General features: G+C 43.7%; 1 protein-coding gene across 2 annotated transcripts in view; it reads left to right on the top strand.

Annotated features, from left to right (window-relative positions):
* The window catches only part of LOC109869719 (nucleolar protein 4-like), a 140,288-nt gene that overhangs the window by 70,331 nt on the left and 46,228 nt on the right, over positions 1-23,729 (top strand). For both annotated transcript variants that reach the window (XM_031803545.1, XM_031803546.1), the window contains exon 5: positions 14,586-14,733. In XM_031803545.1, coding sequence (XP_031659405.1) covers positions 14,586-14,733 — 148 coding nt within the window. The remainder of the gene's footprint in view (positions 1-14,585; positions 14,734-23,729) is intronic.

The raw sequence follows: 23,729 nt of genomic DNA, 5'->3' as shown, positions 1-23,729 counted from the left end.
GGGAAATCTCTTGGCCTGTTTATTTCTTAGTGTGGGTTATTGAGAAGACTCCTGTCGCTGTCTTGTGTGTCAGTTATGTTTAGCACCATATTAACAGCAAAGACTTTCCCCAGTTCATTTCGTTTTGACATGGCTAACTGAAGGATCTGCCAATCTGAAGTCAGTCACAGTGGGTACACCAATGCTTTGACCTTGTTAGAGGCAGCCCGACCCAGCACAAGGTTACAGGTTGTGTTTGCTATGATTCAGGAAGTATTTTTTTGTTGTGTCTTTTGTTAATGCATAGTAAAGATCTTGCCTATTTTTTTCATTGACAAGATTAGCAAAGCTAGGCATGCCAGCAACAAACACCAACACTACACATCCAAGTATAAATTACCAAATTATGAAAGACAAGCATTGTAATTTTGAATTTTGTAAAGTGTGTGGAAGAGGTGAAAAAAGTATTGCTGTCTATCAACAGTGACAAGCCACCTGGGTCTGACAACTTGGATGGAAAATGACTGCATATAATCGCGGACGATATTGCCCCTCCTATTTGCCATAATCTTCAATTGAAGTCTACAAGAAAGTGTGTGCCCTCAGGCCTGGAGGGAAGCTAAAGTAATTCCGCTACCCAAGAATAGTAAAACCCCCATGGTGTTGCTCAAATAGCTGACCAATCAACCTGTTACCAACCCTTAGTAAACTTTTGGAAAACATTGTCTTTTAGCCGCTTATAGGGAAGGACATTCAACATGCACTGCACTTACACAAATTACTGATGATTGGCTGAGAGAAATTGATGGTAAAAAGATTGTAGGAGCTGTTTTGTTAGACTTCAGTGCGGTTTTTGACATCATAGTCTGCTGCTGGAAAAACATGTTAGGGCTTTACCTCCCCTGCTATAAAGAGTTACCTGTCTAACAGAACACAAAGGGTGTTCTTTAATGGAAGCATCTCCAACATAATCCAGGTAGAATCAGGAATTCCCCAGGGCAGCTGTCTAGGCCCCTTTTTTCAATCTTTACTAATGACCTGCCACTTGCTCTGAGTAAAGCCAGTGTGTGTGTATGTACTATGTATGCGAAGGACTCAACACTATACACGTCAGCTACTACAGTGAGTGGAATTACTGCAACACTTAACAAAGAGCTGCTTTCAGTTTCAGAGTGGGTAGCAAGAAATAAGTCCAAAATAAGTCCTAAATATTTCAACTAAAATCATTGTATTTGGGGCAAATTATTCACTAAACCCTAAACCTCAACTAAGTATTGTAATGAATACTGTGTAAATTGAGCAAGCTGAGGTGACTAAACTGCTTGGCCTAACCCTGGATTGTAAACTGTCATGGTCAAAACATGTTGACGCAACAGTAGCTAAAATGGGGAGAAGTCTGTCCATAATAAAGTGCAGCTCACTATCAACAAGCCAGGTCCTACAGGCCCCAGTGTTGTCACACCTGGACTAGTGTCCAGTTGTCTGGTCAGGTGCCACAAAGAGGGATTTAGGAAAATTACAATTGGCTCGTTACAGGGCAGCACGGCTGGCCCTTAAATGTACACAGAGAGCTAACATCAATAACATTCATGTCAAGAGATTAGAGATTGACTTCATCACTACTTGTTTTTGTAAGAAATATTGACATGTTGACTGCACCGAGCTGTCTGTTTGAACTATTAGCACACCTCAGACACCCATCCATACTCTACAAGACATGCCACCATAGGTCTCTTCACAGTCCCCAAGTCCAGAACAGGATATGGGAGGCACACAGTACTACATAGAGCCATGACTACATTCCACATCAAGTAACTGATACAAGCAGTAGAATCCGTATTTTCTTTTTTTTAATAGCTAAAAATACACCTTATGGAACAGCAGGGACTGTGAAGAGAGACACAATGGCACAGACACACACATACACATACTCCACACACATATACACATGGATTTTGTATTGTAGATATGTGGTAGTAGAGTAGTGGCCTGAGGGAACACACTTAGTGTGTTGTGAAAGGTGTTATGAAATGTAATGTCATGTACTATTTTTAATTGTATTTAACTGCCTTAATGTTGCTGGACCCCGGGAAGAGCAGCTGGCAGCAGCTAATGGGGATCATTAATCCTTAATAAATACAATTACAAATAGCACTTGATGCAGACCTGGGCCTATCCCCAGAAACACGCTTTCCTTGTTCCCAAAGCATCCTGCTCCTTCTCTATTTATCATCAGGGGCTCAGCACCTTTTCACCAATGTAATTAATAGACTCGGGGGCATGACATTTATGGACTTGCTTTTCTCCTGGTAATCTTGTTTCTTGCTCCTCATTCTGCTTCATGTTTGTCTGTCTGTCGGTTACTGGCTGTACTTATTGTGCCAATAGAAGAGTATGCTGTCTGTCTATGTCCTTGTGGTCATGATCAATGACACACGTTTTCAACTCTCCAGTACCAACGGCTGATTCGGCTGAGATTCTGAAACATAAGTCGCAGATCGTTCCGACGCCCTGTAGTCTGTTGCCTTTTTTACCTCTCACGCTCTCTGTTGTTAGACTGGATAGAGTAACATGCAGTCACAGTGTAATTGACTGTGGAGATATAGTTTCAGATGCAGTTGTCCCCTCCTCAGCCCCAGCCCAATCTCAGTGTGACTCTACCAGCCCTGCTCAGTTAGCTGTGTTCCTCCTGAACTCAGCAGCCACAGAAATAGCTTCCCACCAGGCTTGTTGACTGACCCATGAAGGTCAGGTGGGAATCATTGATTATTGTCAGCTCCATCTTCATAGTAATAGAATGCTTTCTATTAGTCCTTTGGCACACATGTCTAGTGGTTTAATATTATACAGCAGATATTGATATGCATCTGTCTGTGTGTTCTTCCAGCAGCCTGTCCATCACCTCGCCTGTTCCAATCCTCATCCACTTTTCAACTATCATCAACTTTGATGAGACTATTTATTTATTTACTAAGTATTTCTGCCCCCCGTCACACTTGCTTGAGCTGTAGGTGCATACTAACGTCTGCGTGTAATGAATGGGTTATATGTGTGTGTTTTTGAGTGTGTGCAAGTAATGTCTGTGTCCGTGGTGGTACACTACATTACCAAATGATATGGACATCTGCTCGTCGAACATCTCATTCTAAAATCATGGGCATTAATATGAAGTTGGTCCCCACTTTGCTGCTATAACAGCCTTATGGGAAGGCTTTCCACTAGATGTTGGAACATTTCTGCAGGGACTTGCTTCCATTCAGCCCCGAGGGCATTAGTGAGATCGGGCACTGATCGGGCACTGATGTTGGACGATTAGGCCTGGCTCGCAGTCGGCGTTCCAATTTATCCCAAAGGTGTTTTCGATGGGGTTGAGGTCAGGGCTCTGTGCAGGCCAGTCAAGTTCTTCCACACCGATCTCAACAAACCATTTCTGCATGGACTTTGCTTTGTGCTTGGGGGCATTGTCATGCTGAAACAGGAAAGGGGCTTCCCAAAACTTTTGCTACAAAGTTGGAAGCACAGAATTGTCTAGAATGTCATTGTATTCTGTAGCGTTAAGATTTCCCTTCACTGGAACTAAGGGGCCTAGCCCGAACCATGAAAAACAGCTCCAGACCATTGTTCCTCCTCCACCAAACTTAACAGTTGGCACTATACATTTGAGAAGGTAGCGTTCTCCTGGCATCCGCCAAACCCAGATTTGTCCGTCGGACTGCCAAATGGTGAAGCGTGATTCATCACTGCAGAGAACACATTTCCACTACTTCAGAATCCAATGGCTGCGAGCTTTACACCACTCCTGCCGACGCTTGGCATTGCGCATGGTAATCTTACTCTTGTGTGGCTGCTCGGCCATGGAATGCCGTTTTTGCTGTAGATGTTTCCTCTTCACAGTAACGGCACTTACAATTTACCGGGGCAGCTCTAGTATGGCAGAAATTTTATGAACTGGCTTGTTGGAAAGGTGGCATCCTATGACGGTGCCACGTTGAAATTCACTGAGCTCTTCAGTAAGGCCATTCTACTGACAATGCTTGTCTATGGAGATTGCATGGCTGTGTGCTCGATTATATACACACTGAAATGGCCAAATCCACTAATTTGAAGGGGTGTCCACATACTTTTGTATATACAGAGCATTTGGAAAGTATTCAGACCCCCTGATGTTTTTCACATGTTATGTTACAGCCTTATTCTAAAATGGATTAAATAAAACATTTTTCTCATCAATCTACACACAATAACCCATAATGACAGAGCAAAATAAATAAATAACAGAAATACCTTATTTACTTAAGTATTCAGACCATTTGCTATGAGCTCAGGTGCATCCTGTTTCCATTAATCATCCTTGAGATGTTTCTACAACTTGATTGGAGTCCACCAATGGTAAATTCAATTGATTGAACATGATTTGGAAGGCACACACCTGTCTATATAAGGTCCCACAGTTGACAGCATGTCAGAGCAAAAACCAAGCCATGAGGTCGAAGAAATTGTCCGTAGAGCTTCGAGACAGGATTGTGTCGAGGCACAGAATTGGGGAAGGGTACCAAAACATTTCTGCAGCATTGAAGGTCTACAAGAACACAGAGCTGGCTGCCTGACCAAACTGAGCAATCGGGGGGGGGGGCCTTGGTCAGGGAGGTGACCGAGAACCCGATGATCACTGATAGAGCTCTAGAGTTCCTCTGTGGAGATAGGAGAATCTTCCAGAAGAACAACCAGCTCTGTAGACTTTTATGGTAGTTTGGCAAGACGGAACCATTCCTCAGTAAAAGGCAGATGACAGCCCACTTGGAGTTTGCCAAAAGGCTCGTAAAGGATTCTCTGGTCTGATGAAACCAAGGTTGAATTCTGTAGCCTGAATGCCAAGTGACACGTCTGGAGGAAACCTGGCACCATTCATACGGTGAAGCATGGTAGGGGCAGCATCATGCTGTGGGGATTTTTTTCAGCAGCAGGGACTGGGAGAGGAGTCCGGATCGAGGGAAAGATGAACGTAGCAAAGTACAGAGAAATGCTTGATGAAAACCTGCTCAGGACCTCAGACTTGGGCGAAGGTTCACCTTCCAACAGCACAATGACCCTAAGCACACAGTCAAGACAACACAGGAGTGGCTTCGGAGTCTCTGCATGTCCTTGAGTGACCCAGCCAGAGCCCACTTGAACCCGAACGAACGAACATCTCTGGAGAGACCTGAAAATAGCTGTGTAGCGACACTCCCAATCCAACCTGACAGCTTGAGAGGATCTGCAGAGAAGAATTTACTTATGTAAATGTGATATTACAGTAAAAAAAAAATATATATATATACATTTGCTAAAATAAAAAATAAAAGGTTTTTGCTTTGTCATTATGGGGTATTGTGTGTAGATTGATGAGGGAAAAAAGCATTTTACATTTTAGAATAAGGCTGTAATGTAATAAAATGTTGAAAAAGTCAAGGGGTGTGAATACTTTCCGAATGCATTGTATAGTGTATATTCCTCTCTTCACGGTTGGTTTTTCCTGCGATCAATACTTTGCAGTGGAGGATTGTCGTCTGCACCTTGTTAATCCTTCCAGTGAGTGTGTGTGTGTGTGTGTGTGTGTGTGTGTGTGTGTGTGTGTGTGTGTGTGTGTGTGTGTGTGTGTGTGTGTGTGTGTGGTGTGTGTGTGTGTGTGTGTGTGTGTGTGTGTGTGTGTGGATTCGCATTGTGCCTCAGCCAACAAACGCCACACACTTATCAATATTATCACCTCTGTTCTGAAATGCTGCTTCCTGCTGCTCCCCCAACTTCCTCATTGATTTCTAAGAAAAATTGTATTGAAAGACATTTGGACATACTAGGACATTCATTACATCCATCTAGATCAGGCCTGGGCAAAGGCCGGGCCCGCCCGCAACCTGATTCAATATGGCCCGCGGAATCATGCTCAGATCACTTAAAGAATTTGCGATTGTAAAGTTTTGAATACTCACCATTTGTGTAATGATTGAACTCCCACCGCTTGTGGGACATTTATTTTGAATTCGCGTATAAATAACAACTGCACGAGGACAGACAGTGACTGTCAGGCTGACACACACGTCACAGTTACAAATAGTAGCTAGCTAGAAATTGCGCAAAATAGTTTTTCAAAGAAAAGGAAAGTAGACAATGAATGTAGAGTGTTCCAGCAAGAGTGGACATCGAAATGTTTATTTTATTGAGGTATCAGGGAAAGCTGTGTGCTTAGTGTGCAAAGAGAACATCGCTGTCTTGAAAGACCACAGCTTGTCCCTACTCTTCCAGACGAAGCATTCAGAGAAATATAGGAATATGTCTTCTGAGCAGAGGGCAAGTGCATCGAAAGAGTTGCTTTCTCAGTTGCAAAAGCAGCAAGGACTTTTCACAAAACTGCATTCAACAAACAACAGAATTGCGAGAGCTAGCTCTGTATTGTCCCACAAAATTGCTAAACATAGTAAGCCATTCACTGAGGGCGAATTCATTAAAGAATGTTTCATTGACTCTGCAGCAATACTTTGACCCGACAAGAAAGAGCTGTTTGAAGTTTTTTCCCCTGTCAAGATGAACAGTGACACGTCGTATTCGCAGAGAATATGGGACAACAGTTGAAAGACAAGATAAAGGATTTCATCTATTTCTCCTTGGCCCTGGATGAGAGCAGTGATGCACGTGACACGGCACAGTTGTTGATATTCTTCCGAGGCATAACCCCAGGCTTTGAAATTAGAGGAACTTGCTTCAGTGCAGTCAATGAAGAGCACAACCACAGGGAAATATTTATTGGAGGTTAATAAGTGTGTGGCAAAGCTGGGACTGAGTTTTGAAAAGTTATCCAGTGTGACCACTGATGGGTGCCCAAACTTCACAGGAAACAACATTGGCCTTTTGAAAAGGATACAAGATCAAGTAGGGGCGGCATGGTAGCCTAGTGGTTAGAGCGTTGGACTAGTAACCGGAAGGTTGCAAGTTCAAACCCCCGAGCTGACAAGGTACAAATCTGTCGTTCTGCCCCTGAACAGGCAGTTAACCCACTGTTCCTAGGCCGTCATTGAAAATAAGAATTTGTTCTTAACTGACTTGCCTAGTTAAATAAAGGTTAAATAAAAATAAAATAAAATAGCTGAGCTGAACGCAGATCAGAACATTCATTTCCTGCATTGCATTATTCATCAGGAGGTGCTCTGTAAATGTGTTCTGAAAATGAGCCATGTGGATACAGTCACTAAAGTGGTAAACTTCATAAGAGCAAAATCTTTAAACCACAGGCAGTTTGTCTCACTGTTGGAAGAGACGGAGTCGGGTCATGCAGATCTCCCCTACCACACAAACATGAGATGGCTGAGTTTGGGGAAGGCGCTTAAAAGGGTGTGAGACCTGAAGTCGGAGATTGCTGAGTTTTTGCAAATGAAAGCTGCCCTCAACTGCAAGATAAAGAATGGTTGGCTGATTCTTCGTGGACATCATGGCCCTTATGAATTAACTGAATTCCGAACTACAAGGGAAGGGCGTTTTTGCACATCACATGTATACAGCCTTGTCAAAGCCTTCAACTAAAAATTACTCCTCCTGACCCGCCAAGTAGAAGCCAACAATCTCACCCACCTTTCGACACTACTATCCCCTTACACTGTGTATAAGACAGTAGTTTTGAAATTGTTGGTTAGATTACTTGTTTGATTATTACTGCATTGTCGGAACTAGAAGCACAAGCATTTCGCTACCCTCGCATTAACATCTGCTAACCATGTGTATGTGACAAATAAAATTTGATTTGATTTGATCGGATTACTAGTCTGTTCCCTATCAGATGACCAGCGGGAGAAGTATACATCACTGCTGTGTGCTTTGAACAATGAGTTTTCTCGTCGTTTTTAGGATTTCAAAGTGTTGGAAAATGACATGTTGTTGGTTTCCTATCCTTTCGCCTTGTGAATGTGGATAACTCTCCCACTGAACTGCAACTTGAGCTTATCGATCTTCAATCTGATGCAGTGATTAGAGAACTATTCAAAACATTGTCACTGATGAGGTTCTATGCATCTCTCGATTCACAAAACTTTCCAAAGATTAGGAGTCATGCTCAGAAGATGTTTGTACTGTTTGGGTCAACTTATGTATGTGAACAGACATTTTCAGTGATGAAATATAACAAGCCAAGGCACAGATCATCTTTTACTGACTCTCACCTCTCAGCAATCCTGCGCATAGCGACATCAGAAACTATACCTGATGGGCATTGACTAGAGAGGTGATGTCAGAGACTTCACTCCTTACACTGATTGAGTAGTTTTAAATGTAATGTTGAGCTCTCTCTCTTTCTTGTGTTTTTGGGCATACCCGTTAACAAGAGTTGTGTCCGTGGTGCTGAATGCACAGTGTACTTTTCCCTCTGTGTAGTTCATTGCATGTTTAATAATGAAAGTACCTACTAAAAGGAGAACATGGGTGTGGTTTATTTCTGTGCATGTTAAAAAAGTAAATTAAGTAGCATATCTGGATGTGATTTACAGTGTGGGTATATATATATATATATATATATATATATATATATCTGCCAATACAGTCATACACATGATGTATAAGCCTGTAATATGATTCTGGCCCGCGATGGAAAAAATATATTCTCATGTGGCCCTCCATGGAAAATAATTGCCCAGGCCTGGTCTAGATCCACCTTGATACTACCTTGCCTAACACCTGTCATTATCTCATCAAGTTTGAGATAATATTGTCTATTTTGGAACTTCTATTGCATTTATGGCTGTTGACATCAATATGTTGCTCCATGTTCATTAGGAGAGATTAAAAAGAAAATGCCACAATTTGCACGGAAGGCTGTAAATGTCTTACTCAGTCTTACCACATGACCCTGGCCTCTCTTATTTGCTTATGCCTGCATTTACTGTAAAAGGAAATAAAATCATGTCAATTGGTTAAACTGGGATTAATTCTACTGAACATGTTTGAATTGACTAGTCTGAATCCTCCTTGTATTTTAGCCTTCATCTTTAGCAGTCGTACAGTGCTTAATTTCTCTCCTCTTCAAATTTCTCAGAACCAGAATTGTTCAGAATCAATTTAATTTCCAAGCCTAATGTTCCTGATCAGTTTCCATGGCAGCCAATAAACATGCTGTCCCTTCCTCCCTATTTATAGAGGAGAGAATGCAGTGCTGCTGCTGCTGAAATACCAGCATCCATGTGAATGGAGGAGAATAAGTGAGGAGGGAGAAATGATGGAGGAGGGGAGGGGGCAGGTGGAAGAACGCAGATTTCGTCTTACACTGGAGGGTCTGTTGTTCCCCCGCCCGCCTGCTGAACACTTTAAAGTGAAGAGAACAATTGGCAGAGTCTAGAGAGCTGCCTGGATATGAGCGCTGAGCAGAGCAGAGCAGAGCAGAGCTGAGCAGAGAGGAAAGGTCCGGTTGCTAACTGCATTAGCTTGAAATGTACTTTCTCAGTTCCGGCCTCTGTGGAAAAAGCACTTCAGATGGCACAAAGGGTCATTTTGTGTCCTCTGTTTTTTTTGTTTTTACATTGGAGTGTGTTGGCTAAGCCTAATTGTCTTAGTGAATAAATACTGGGGTGTTTAAGGAGATACATGGTGGAAATGGGACTGAATTTAAAACCATGAACAAGCCTGTGCCTCAGAATATGTTTTTATGTGTGATTGACTCTTTTGAAGGCACGTCAATCATTGCAATTATTGCAATTATGGTCCCATATCGAAAATATTTAATGAGGAGCTTATCAAGATGCCATATCAAAGCAGTGTTGTCCTAGATCTGGGCCTCCTCATCCATTCTGCTGTGCTTGACAAAACTTGAGTATTTGTGATATGGAAGAATGATCATGGAAGCATTTTACTCTTCTTCCACCGTGTTAAAAATATAAGCCTTTTACTCTTCTTCCACCTTGTTAAAAATATAAGCCTTTTACTCTTCTTCCACATTGTTAAATATATAAGCCTTTTACTCTTCTTCCACCGTGTTGAAAATATAAGCCTTTTACTCTTCTTCCACCGTGTTGAAAATATAAGCCTTTTACTCTTCTTCCACCGTGTTGAAAATATAAGTGCTGGCAGTTAATTATTTTTTCCTTGCATCCTCAATTTGAGGAGAATGGCTCCTGCGCTGGAGTGCTGTCCTTATAAACAGACTCAGGTCCTTGGTTGGATGCAGTGGCAAATATACTGGAAGATATTTGAAGAAATGGAATTGCAAAGAACACCTCGGCTATGTCCCCAATGGTAGCTTCCATGGTTTTGTGGTTCCATACAGCTGCTGATGTAAAAAGGGCTTTATGAAATCAATCTGATTGATTGATACAGAATAGAGACAAGTAGGATGGATCTCCACTTCCCAGTTGTTTACCAAACTGATAAACCGAGTCACATATTCACACAAAGTAAAGTATTAGGTTGGATCTTAATTAGCCTGGGCTTAGATCTTTGAACACAGGCTATTTGATGTTGCCTAAGAAAGGGAGTGGTGCTGCTTTATTTCATTAAAGCCCAAAGAGATGTAATTTGGTTGGTTCTGCTTTCTCCTTCCACCCAGGCTGTGATTCATCTGCATTTAGATGAGATGAAAGCATTAGACTGGGATCATTAATAAACAATAAAAACGAATAAAAGGAAGGGCAGCATTCTAGGATTGAGCCGTGGGGGTGAAATGGATGCAGACAGACGGGGGAGGGATACTGTAGGTAGGTAGACAATAAACCCTTGTCTGCATTGTTCCAAATTGGATTCTCTCCCTAACCGACACATAACAACATAACCAGTTAATGTGGGTTTATATGATTGTAATTGAAAAGGAGTTAAACGTCAGATTAAATGAAGGGCCTTTTAGATCACTCACTTTAAGTTGATTCATGTGCTAACGATATAGGCCAGTGTGTTATAGATATGAATTTCTTTCGTCATAGATTTCTAGTACGGACATAGGCCTGTACTGACTGCCAACCAGTTCATCTACAAAGAAGTCAAGCCTAACTTTATGTCCTTGTCAGGCATCAGTGTATTCACTCAGGATGTCAGGATTGTTAAGTGTGTGTAAACCCAACTCATTGTTGAAACTGTGGCAGAAGAAGACATACATATAGGCCTATAGTGAGACACTGATGTCAGCTATCAGATACTTGCATCCTCCAGTGTGATTGGGTGCCATAGGTACAGTAGCTGAGAATCTGTTGACATTCACCTAGCAGCATCTCGTCAGAATGCTGATTACACACTCTGCTTCGCTTGACCTCGATAGGACATGCTGCCATGACCCCTCCCACTCCCCATGACTGATGACTCAGTGACCCCTCCCAGCCCCTCTCCATCTCCTCTCCACTGCCCAAGGACCTTTGTTATCTTTAGGTTCAGTGTGACAGCAGTCACAATTTAATGACAATCTGCTACAATTTCTACATATGGCCACCAGTGCTGTACTTCGATCCTGTCCTTGTCTTGATGCCTTCCACTGTGCCATGCTGTAGGGTAGGGCTGCACCTGGGTCGAATCAACAGCGGACCCGTTAGTTAGGGAGCGCCTGTATCTCCATCCACACAAACTCATCAATAATGCACAGGTCAATTTGCAAGTGAAAGAAGATAACCAATTTGAGTGCGTGCTGGGCAGCCAGCATGTGGGCAGAGGGTGACTGACAGTTCCTGTTGGGTAGGCATGTGGGGGGGGTTTGGCTGATGTCTGTTGTTCCTTGTGGAAAGATGGAGGAGCAGCCAGGTTCTTTGTGATGTCTGCACTACAGTATGACTATGATCCCTTTTTGCTGATAATGACTGCAGAAATGTACACAAAGTATGCACACCCAAATGCCTATGGCATTTTGTTTAATTTGGTCCTCTCTGAAGAGGCCGTGCATATACTCTGTGTACAAAACATTATCAACACTGTTCTTTCCATGACAGACTGACCAGGTGAATCCAGGTAAAAGCTATGATCCCTTATTGATGTCACATGTTAAATCCATTTCAGTCAGAGGAAGGGGAGAGTACAGGTTAAAGAATGATTTTTAAGCCTTGAGACGATTGAGACATGGATTGTGTATGTGTGCCATTCAGAGGGTGAATGGGCAAGACAAAAGATTGAAGTGCCTTTGATCAGGATATGGTAGTAGGTGCCAGGCGCACCAGTTTGAGTGTGTGAAGAACTGCAATGCTGCTGGGTTTTTCACTCAACAGTTTCCCATGTGTATCAAGAATGGTCCACCACCCAAAGGACATTGAGTCATCTTGACACAACTATGGGAAGCATTGGAGTCAACATGGGCCAGCCTCCCTGTGGAACCTTTTGACACCTTTGAGAGTCCATGCCCCAACAAATTGAGGCTGTTCTGAGGACAAAGGGGGGTGGGGGTGCAACTCAATATGAATGTTTTATACACTCAGTGTAGGTTTCATCATTATTGATCGTGACATCTAGGTTACGTCATTATTGATCGTAACATCTAGGTTTCATCATTATTGATCGTGACTATGCGCTGTCCACTTATCATGCAAAATTGAAGGGGGCATCGCCTGAAAAACCAACTTACAGTTAGTCCTCTCCAGACTGTTTCATCACTGCCCTTGTTAGTGAATCAGTGTAGTTTGAGTCTGTTTTTGTGTGTATGCCCTTCATGTTGCTCAATCAGAAAAAGACTGATACAGATAGTAGTGATAGCAGGCTATATGATGCATGTGTACGGTTGTGTGTGCATGATATATGACTCGTGTACGGTTGTGTGTGCATGATATATGACTCATGTGTGCGGTTGTGTGTGCATGATATATGACTCATGTGTGCGGTTGTGTGTGCATGATATATGACTCATGTGTACGGTTGTGTGTGCATGATATATGATGCGTGTGTACGATTGTTTGTGCATGATATATAATGTGTGTGTACGGATGTATGTGCATGATATATGATTTGTGTGTGTGTGCATGATATGTATTGTGTGTGTACGGATGTATGTGCATGATATATAATATGTGTGTACGGATTAGGGTTGCACATTTTTGGGAATATTCAGAGGTGGAAAATTTCCGTGGGAATTAACGAGAATATATGGGAATTAACGGAAATACTGTGGGGTATTTAGTCAGCCACCAATTGTGCAAGTTCTCCCACTTAAAAAGATGAGAGAGACCTGTCATTTTCATCATAGGTACACTTCAACTATGACAGACAAAATAAGGGAAAAAAATCCTGAAAATCACATTGTAGGAATTTTAATGAATTTATTTGCAAATTATTGTGGAAAATAAGTATTTGGTCAATAACAAAAGTTTCTCAATACTTTGTTATATACCCTTTGTTGGCAATGACAGAGGTCAAACATTTTCTGTAAGTCTTCACAAGGTTTTCACACACTGTTGCTGGTTATTTTCTCCCATTCCTCCATGCAAATCTCCTCTAGAGCAGTGATGTTTTGGGGCTGTTGCTGGGCAACACGGACTTTCAACTCCCTCCAAAGATTTTCTATGTGGTTGAGATCACACCCTGACCAACCAAAACATAGAAATATACTAAGTAAACTATGGTCAGGGTGTGACAATTACAGGCCTCTCTCATCTTTTTAAGTGGGAGAACTTGCACAATTGGTGGCTGACTAAATACTTTTTTGCCCCACTGTATATGATGTGTGCACATGTGTGTTGCGGATGTGTGAGACTATAAGTGCTTGTACACGCTCATACTGCAAGTGTATGGAAAGACTTAATAACAAGTTCTAAAGTGCAGTGGATGGGTCTGTTGGAGGGAAACGCTGAATCTTGACTGTCTGTCTATTGTGTTGCCTGAAAGGCAGCTATCTGCAGCACTCTGGACCTCATTAGTGGGAGTGCCGGGCTCTCAGATCCTCTTTGCTCTGTGCTGCAACCAGAGGAGCCTCACTGACACAAGTCAAACTAACAGGATTGGAATGAATGTAGAATCATCTCTGATATGGAAATTAAGATAGGGGCCTTAACCCTTATGGTGTCATTAGTTGGTTTTTGGCCTGGGTTTGTCTCCGGTCATGGAGCCTCAGCTGGACTTCTAATGCTTAATTCATCTTTCTTAATGCTCTGTATGCATAGGCCTACTTCTAAAGGCTTCTGGACCTGGTAGATGGAGTTGTTATTGTATTTTGTCTGTAGTCCTCTGTCTGCTGTGCTCTTTGCCTTAATGCAGTGACTAAAAAGGGAGAGCTACTGTAATGACTGATGTGTATCACTTTGCTGTATTGCGAATGTGCAACGACAGGCTGCCTTTGAATTTTGTCCATAGTCTCATACTCATAATAGTAAATTGTTGGCGGTTATGTTGTTTGATTTATTTACAACATAACGCTCAGCAGTCCAGACATTCATTCATTTTCTTACTGCAAGGTGTCATCCACTCCGTCAGTAGCCCATTTAGGTTGTCTCCTGACACAGACAGGGAGCCTCAGTCCACCTCTTTTGGCAACCTCTCTGATGTCTGAGGTCCGATCCGTCACATGTAACGTCTGATATCTTCCAATCTCTTTATTTTCTCCCTCTTTCACCTGTCTTAGCTGTCCATGGAATGACATGATAATCCCCCCCCCCCCCCCTCTTTCTCTCTTTCTCCCTCTCCCTGTCTTTTTCTGTCAGGATGAGACTTCAGTGAGCAGTGAGGACTTTGATATGAACGACCCCACATGGATATCAGCTGATCACGGCCCTGCTTCCAACCTGAGTCCCCCGAACCGCAGAGAGAGAATGCACAGCCCACAGAACACACACATTAAGGAGGAGGACGGTAAGAAAGAGCTACTATTGCTGCTTTCTCACTTCTCTCTCTCTCTCTCGCTCTCTCTCTCGCTCTCTCTCTCGCTCCTCTCTCTCTCTCTCTCGCTCCTCTCTCGCTCTCTCGCTCTCTCTCGCTCCTCTCTCTCTCTCTCGCTCCTCTCGCTCTCTCTCGCTCCTCTCTCTCTCTCGCTCCTCTCTCTGTCTCTCTCTCTCTGTGTGTGAGCACAACACACTCATCCGTATCCCCTTTCTTCAGACTTACCAATCTCTCTGACTATCTCTCTCTCTCCTCTGATCTCCCCTCTCTCAGCTCTCTCTCTTTTATTGAAATGAAATCCCTCATAGGTATGGTTGGTGGGGAAAAATGAGAACTTTATAGAAAGGGATTTGTGTACAGCTGCTATAAAGAGACAGTACAATTAGCTGTTCAACACTGTACCCACAACAACATGCACTCCTCACACTAAGTCAGTCAGTGTGTTAGTTAGGCTGGTAGAGATAAAGCTCTCTGGGATTTTGATGAGAGTGGAGTAGAAAGGCCAGGGTGAAGCGAGAGAAGATGTTGGAATCAATTTCGATAACCATTCTGCTCTCCCTGCTTCCGGTGTGGGGGAAGGGCTACTGTTCCCATACCAGTGAGGAAGGGGGTGAACGGAGAGGGTTGGATGGAGGTATGGATAGAGCTGGGAGAAGAGGGGCAGGGAGCCTTGTAAGGTCCTCTAGACCAGCTAGAGAAGGCCTCCTGGGACAGGTTAAGCCACCACCACCACCACCACCTAAATGGTGCTCACCTTGAACTCTGTGTGGAGACATGACAAAAGGTTCATGTATTCTAATCAACACTCTGTAACAGCCAGTGTGAGTGGTACTGAGCAGGGAAACATTTGCCCCTTAATAGAAGTACCCGCGTGTTTTACTGAGCACCGTGATGTTTTTCCCTGACTCCATCTTTCAGCGGGCTGAGGAGAAACAGCTTGGCCGTGGTGATTGACATGGCTTTGCCTGCTGCTGCTGTCAGGTAAATGTGCAGAGGTAATGTTCCCAGAGAGAGCCATCATTACATGTCCGCTCGCTGCCTCTTTAGCCCGGCAGCAGCAAGCACTAGCAGATGGGACCTGGGAGCAGCGTTGCACACGGCGGATGGACGCACCGCTGAAAATAAGCTAATAAAACAAATAGCTAACAGCAGAGAACACCGCCAGCCGTGCTCTCTCCTTCTCTAACTTAAGGAGACAAGAATCTTATCTGCTACTCTTCAATAAGTCAAAAGTCGAAACGTCTATACAGAAAGGCTTGTTGTTAGCTAGCCATTCGTGTTGTAGCTTATAGCCTAACGTTTCCTGTCTGAGAAAATGAGATGTTTATGGGAACCTCTAATATGGCCCTCCAATAGAGAACTTTGATAGGCAACCTTGACTTGTCACTGGGAATGACTTGCCAGAGGGAGTAAACCTTCCTCCTCGCTGTCTATTTCCAACAGACTGGCTCCTCTCCCATCCATCCCATTTATCTGTTCTCTGAGGTGGGGGGGGGGTCACACCTTGACTCAGGGTTGTGACATATCCCAGGAGCGCCCCACAAGAGATTCTCAGGCCCAGTGCTTAAGAGTGGCTATGATTGCACTGGGGCTCCAGAGGGAACCACGAGGGGCTCCTGATGCACTGACCTCCCCAGCCTGAGAGGCTGGCTGTGCTGTGGAGTGGCCCCTCGAGGAGCTCTCACTGGAGCTGTGACTGGAATGGTCATTGGGCAAGTGTCTGTGACAACAAGATGTACGACTCTGTAGTAGGCGCTAGGCACTTCCCCCTCACCAGAGAGAAAGGGCCCACAAGACTCAGCCAATCAGACATGTCATCCAGGCGGATTACTCTGTACTTGGGTTGACATTCTTAGTAACGAAGTACACCCATTACAAGTGATTTAGGAAGTTGTCAGTTTGTTTCTGTGTGTGTTTCCTGCTTACATGAATGATGGAGCACTGCTCTACTCGTTCAGCTAGCTACTGTGATTTCCCACAGTAAAGTGGAGGACTGTACCATATAGGGAAGGTGGTGGGAAACACTATGCTATATGATGACTGGGGACTCGGACCACATGGTCCATGCGTGTAGAACTATGACTAGCTTTGAACACACACACACACACACACACACACACACACACACACACACACACACACACACACACACACACAAAGCAAGAGAAAACTGTCTGTAGGCTTTAGAAACCATCTGACAGGCTGAGTCATTACCCTACATTTCCCTAAACAGTGTACACGTCCTGCTAGTGCACGTTCAGTGCATGTGACGCGCACTGTTATGTTATTTATAAAAACTCATCCTCCATTTTTTTATAGAAACCCTCATGGTCAGAGCTCACAGTGCAGCCAGAAATGTGTAGAGATGACCGCACAGTGTCTAGGTCCCTGCTTCCCTCCCTGGAGGCAGAGAGAGCAGACCAGAATATAACCACCTCACTGCTGCAGCCTCTAGCCCAGTGGCACACATGGCCTAAGGTGTTTGAAGTCACTGAAAGTAGGCCAGTTGAAAATGACAGGATGACTTTGACCTGCCTCACCTCGAGCTACACGATCCAGGTCACCTGTTAAAGAAAATAAATAGATGAGAATGACAATGCTGCATTATCTAATAGTCAGCGTAATGAGCTGGGAAGGAACGTGGCAAAATATTGTATGGGCGGCTGGAATATACTGTTTTAAACAGTTTAGGTAGTGGTACCACTGCTGCTTCAAAACACTCTAATGGGACCAGACCTAATCAGACCTAGCTCATACTTGTTATAAGCCCCACAGACTTCTTCACATCAGTATTGAAAGAAGCTAACAGAAGAACACCGTATGTATTATTGGGGAAAATAGATGATACCTCAATAACTGTCTGTCCCTGACCGTAGTACTGGGCTAAACAGACGCAGGCTAGGAGGCCTTCAGAATAAACCTGCCTCTATTAGGTTGAGAAGATGGATACATTTGGATACATCCCAAATGACCCCATATTCCCTATATAGTGCACTATCTTGGACAAGAGTCCAGGGAGTAGGGTGCCAAATGGGATGAAACCAGTATTTCTACTGCTGCATCAGAGCTGATTTCCCACATAGGCAGCGCCACAGTGCACGGGGCTCCGAGGCAAGGGGAGGGGCTAAAAATGGTGCCGGTAATAATGTGATAACCTAATGGAAATACAATTAAATATTCAGCGTCATTAACATATGACATTTCCCAGTGTGTTCTATTTGATTGTGTGTGTTTGCCAAGTTCATCTCGTGGATTTGTGGCTCGGATTCCACGCACGCACGAGAGGGAGGCTGCAGAGAGAAGATAAAAAATCCTCTTCAGATGAATTATAGGAGATGACCAGGATAGGAGGAGTATGCTGTTATTTTGTCCAGTTTGACTACACCTCCACCTACCCCAAATTCACAGGCTCCTGAGAGATGCCAACAACCATAAATGTGTGTGATCATGCGAGTGTTGTGGGAGCATGACTACCACTAGTTGTGTTTGTGCAGAGGAAGAAGGCTTTCTGCTGAGCTAGGGCCACCCCCCCCCTCCCAACACACACACACACAAATAATAAGGCAAGTAAATTAATTATTACAAGCTAAAGCTCACTCGCAGGGAGAGAGACAGGTAACAATTTGTTTTGTTTATAGGAATGAATACCAGCTGTGATTGAGAGCCTGCCTGTTGGCATATTTATAATCAGTGTTTTTCTCTGGGAAACTGCAATTAGGTAGCTGACTTTAAGCAGGACCAGCGTCTCAACCTGGTCTTAATGAGGTAGTAGTGACTAGCTGGACGCTGCCTCAGAATGTTGTGACTCCCTGCGGCTGGCTGCACAGGAGGCCATGGGGATAGAGAGGTTGGAGTCCTCCATCTGCTTTCCTCCCCCTGCTTGCTAACTACTAAGCTCTTCCCAGAAAACCAGTCTCATTCCCTGGCTGAGTACAAGGTGTGTGTGCTGCCTGAGAGTGTGCGTTTTTTAAGACCTTGGGATCACTCCCCACCCATGTCTCTTATTGTTTTATGGGAGGGTAGAAGGGTGCATTTCAGAGAACTGGCGTAAAGGTTGCCCCATAAATCCCCAAATTCTGAAATCAGATAAGGATGGAGTGATGAAGTGTGTTTGTTTTTCTACAAGGTGGTTCCTCAGCAGCATCCAGTGACCAGAGGTATTGCGACAGCTCCTTTAGCCTCAGCAGGCCAACGTCGGCAACAACAAAAGAAGGGTTCAGAGCAGTTCAGCACCCTTTCATAGCCGTCATTGGGTTTGTGTGAAATAGCTGTCCGTTTCACACAACTAAGCTTGCTATGTGTGACTAGAGTCAAAAATGTCATGGCTAGACGTTAAGCTGCTACCTGCAGTACATACAATACAGTGCAGTTGTATTGAAGTGGCCTATTGTGTAATAACATCTAATTAAATTATAATTATTGAATATTAAATATTATTTACAGTGCACCACCTGTATGTTCTTATTCCGCAAGTAACAATCAGTGCAGTGCTGTGCAGTGTAGTACAGTACAGTGTATTACAACAGTATTGTACAATAAAGTGCAGTGAGTGACCGGGTCTACCTACCTGCACTAATGGAGATATTCTATTGTGTTTATCGGTCTTAACACCAATGATGGTGTACATCCTATCCCTCCACAGTGGGGAATGGGAACGACGGCAGAGTAGATCCAGAGCTGACAAGATGAGACAGATGTTTCCAAGAGAGGGATAAAATGAGATCACTCATGAACCCAGCTGCCAGGTTAGGCCTACTACACCTCCTATGGACGTGAACAGAAGGGTTAAAACCATCCCACCACCTGCCTCACAGCCCCGGCTTAAGATCATCATCTAGCGTAACACCCTCTCGTACGTACACACAGCTAGGTCAAAGGCTGTGTGCAAGGTGAAGTTGGGCGGAACTCTGGGCCACAACACTGACAAGCCCTCCATAGGCCTGAAGGTTAGCTTGGTCTCGTAGATATATTTACACTTTGCATACTGCACTTTCCCTTGATCCCTGAATAATCAAATACATCTCATCAATTCATATATTAGTGTTAGAAATCCTTTCATCTATGTCATTTCTTTTAGCTTTCCCTAATAACACACAGAGCAAGGCAATGCTCTCTGGATGTAGACCCTAGTGCTTTCTCCTCTCTTCCTTTCTCTCTCGCCATGCTTTTCCTGTTTGTCTCCTGTAAAGGAGCTTTAGTCTGCATGTTTTCCTTACCCAACCTTCTGGGACCCCCGCCACCACCCCCTCCCCTGCAGTGCTGCTGCCTGATCCCCTGCCTGCTGCCTTCTCCGTGGGCTTTGGGCTTTTGTTGGAGGGTAATGAGATCAGATAAAGCTCTCTTCAACTCCGGCTCTAGCCCTGGCCCACAGTATCCTACACTCCAGTCACTCACAGCCACAACCTGATACTGGAGGAGGGGAGGGACTCCGGTAGAGAGAGTTGTGCAGTGTGGCGCAGTGCTGTGCTGTGCTGAACTCAATGGGCTGGCCATGGAGGGAGGCAAGGAAGACAGGGCTGGGCCTGAGGTGGCACTGGGACTGGGCACTGCTGAGGAGAGATGCTGCCACATGACGACTTAGTCAACATAGTGCTTACTAACCAGGCTAATGTCCTTCGTCATCAGAAATACAGTATCATTAATATCAGGCACAATTATAGGCTGAACAGGTAAAATTTCCAAATCCTTTGGTTTTCCCAAGATACTCCCAACATGGCCACTTCCACTTGGCTATTTGTGCCTAAAATGGATTACTGTCAGAAGAGGGAGTGAAAGTGTTAGCTACCAGCTCCCATTTTGACCAACCCTGAGGTTATAATTTACACTGTACACAGTTTTCTGACCCTGACAGTGATTTATGATTTTATTTTTACATTCATGGGTCAACTCCATTTTCTCATTCTCCTAACCCTCAACCACACTCTTTTATGTCCCTTCCAGCCTTGAGGATATTGCCTTGCTGTGTTGGGCTGGCTGATGGCGGGAGGATGGAGGGGGAGTCTGGGCTGGGGCTGCATGGGGCTGGGGAGTGTGTGAGCTTTAGTCTGCCTGCTCCAGGGACAGGCACTCCCAGATGATGGATGGATGTGACTCTGTGCACAATGTACTGCGCTAGGCTAACCCGAGACACTGAGGGTGTTTCCCAATACTACCGTTCTCCGAGGACGTTCTCTTGAGTACGTTATTGTGAGGATGAGGTTGTACAGAATGCATTTTCGAAGCACTACCCCCTCCAGTGCTATTGCATTTCCTTTCACCAATACAGACATCATGAGAACTACATAAAGCAAACACAAGCTTGTAACTTCATAGTTAGCAGCTAGCTACAGTGCCTTGAGAAAGTATTCATACCTCTTGACTTATTCAACATTTTGTTGTGTTACAGCAACTACACACAATATCCTAAAATGACAATGTGTTTCAAATGGAATACAGAAATATTTAATTTACATAAGTATTCTCACCCCTGAGTCAATACTTTGTAGAACCACTTTTGGCAGCCATTACAGCTTTGAGTCTTTCTGTTTACACAAATGGATTGTGTAACATTTGCCCATTATTATTTTCAAAATTCTTCAAGCTTTGTTCAGTTGGTTGGTAATCATTGCTAGACAACCATTTTCAGGCCTTGCCATAGATTTTCAAGTAGATTTTAAGTCAAAACTGTAACTCGGACACTCACAAACATTCACTGTCTTCTTGGTAAGCAGCTCCAGTGTATATTTGGCCCTATGTTTTAGGTTAATGTCCTGCTGAAACGTGAATTCATCTCCCAGTGTCTGGTGAAAAGCAGAGTGAACCAGGCTATCCTCTAGGATTTTTGTCTGTGCTTAGTTCCATTTCTTTTTCATCTTGAAAACCTCCCCTATCCTCAATGATTGCAAGTATACCCATAACATGATGCAACCACTACTATGCTTGAAAATATGGAGAGTAGTACTCCGTAATGTATTGGATTGGATTTGCCCCAAACATAACTTTTGTCCTGAATACAAAGTGTTAATTGCTTTGCCACATGTTTTGCGGTATTACTTTAGTGCCTTGTTGCAAACAGGATGCTTCCTTCTTTTCACTCTGTTATTGTGGAGTAACTACAATGTTGTTGATCCATCCTCAGTTTTCTCCTATCACAGCACTTACACTTTAACTGTTTTAAAGTCACCATTGGCCTCATGGTGAAATCCCTGAGCGGTTTCCTTCCTCTCCAGCAACTGAGTTAGGAAAGACGTTTGTGTCTTTGTAGTGACTGGGTGTATTGATACAGCATCCAAAGTGTACTCAAGAACTTCACCATGCTCAAAGGGATATTTATTCAATGTCTGCTTTTTAAAAATGTATACCCATCTATCAATAGGTACGCTTCTTTGCGAGGCATTGGAAAACCTCCCTGGTTTTCGGTTGAATCTGTGTTTGAAATTCACTGCTCGACTGAGGGACCTTGCAGCTAATTTTATATACTCCTGTGGCGGGCCGGGCACAGTGCACGCTAACCAAGGTCGCCAGGTGCACGGTATTTCCTCCGACACATTGGTGTGGCTGGCTTCCGGGTTGGATGCGCGCTGTGTTAAGAAGCAGTGCGATTTGGTTGGGTTGTGTTTCGGAGGACGCATGACTTTCGACCTTCGTCTCTCCCAAGCCCGTACGGGAGTTGTAGCGATGAGACAAGATAGTAACTACACAACAATTGGATACCACGAAATTGGGGAGAAAAAAAGTTACAAAATAATAATGTTGATAAACATAATTCCACTTTGGCATTATGGGGTATTGTGTGTAGGTCAGTAAGTCATACTCTGATTTGGACTCATATTCTGACCGTTTCCTGCTCCAATTTGCATGCTCAGAGCATAGTAATATGCATATTGAGAAACAACAAACTCAGTCAGAAAGTTAGCTACACAGTCTGGCACTACACACAGTCCCCTCCCTTTCCTGATCCTGTCAGACACTCTTTAGGCTATGTGTTAATAGTTGTTTCCTGTTTTTCTCTTGCTTAGAGCTCAGTCATAGACATAGGTCTAAATAAAGTTAGTGTGCAGTGTAATATCAGTATTATATGTCTGTGATGCTATGTGTTTCCTTATCTATTGTCAATTAAACTACTTAAAGATATCTTGCCCAAGATGATGGCAAACTTAGAGAGCAATGTTTATGGACAATGTGGAGAAATTGCACGTACAGTGGGGCAAAAAAGTATTTAGTCAGCCACCAATTGTGCAAGTTCTCCCACTTAAAAAGATGAGAGAGGCCTGTAATTTTCATCATAGGTACACTTCAACTATGACAGAGAAAATGAGAGAGGAAAGAATCCAGAAAATCACATTGTAGGATTTTTTATGAATTTATGTGCAAATTATGGTGGAAAATAAGTATTTGGTCACCTACAAACAAGCAAGATTTCTGGCTCTTACAGACCTGTAACTTCTTCTTTAAGAGGCTCCTCTGTCCTCCACTCATTACCTGTATTAATGGCACCTGTTTGAACTTGTTATCAGTATAAAAGACACCTGTCCACAACCTCAAACAGTCACACTCCAAACTCCACTATGGCCAAGACCAAAGAGCAAGGACACCAGAAACAAAATTGTAGACCTGCACCAGGCTGGGAAGACTGAATCTGCAATAGGTAAGCAGCTTGGTTTGAAGAAATCAACTGTGGGAGCAATTATTAGGAAATGGAAGACATACAAGACCACTGATAATCTCCCTCGATCTGGGGCTCCACGCAAGATCTCACCCCGTGTGGTCAAAATGATCACAAGAACGGTGAGCAAAAATCCCAGAACCACACGGGGGGGACCTAGTGAATGACCTGCAGAGAGCTGGGACCAAAGTAACTAAGCCTACCATAAGTAACACACTACGCCGCCAGGGGCTCAAATCTTGCAGTGCCAGACGTGTCCACCTGCTTAAGCCAGTACATGACCAGGCCCGTCTGAAGTTTGCTAGAGAGCATTTGGATGATCCAG

The sequence above is a fragment of the Oncorhynchus kisutch genome, linkage group LG24 (assembly GCF_002021735.2).
Source record: "Oncorhynchus kisutch isolate 150728-3 linkage group LG24, Okis_V2, whole genome shotgun sequence".
NCBI lineage: Eukaryota > Metazoa > Chordata > Actinopteri > Salmoniformes > Salmonidae > Oncorhynchus > Oncorhynchus kisutch.
This window is presented reverse-complemented; position numbering and strand designations above follow the sequence as displayed.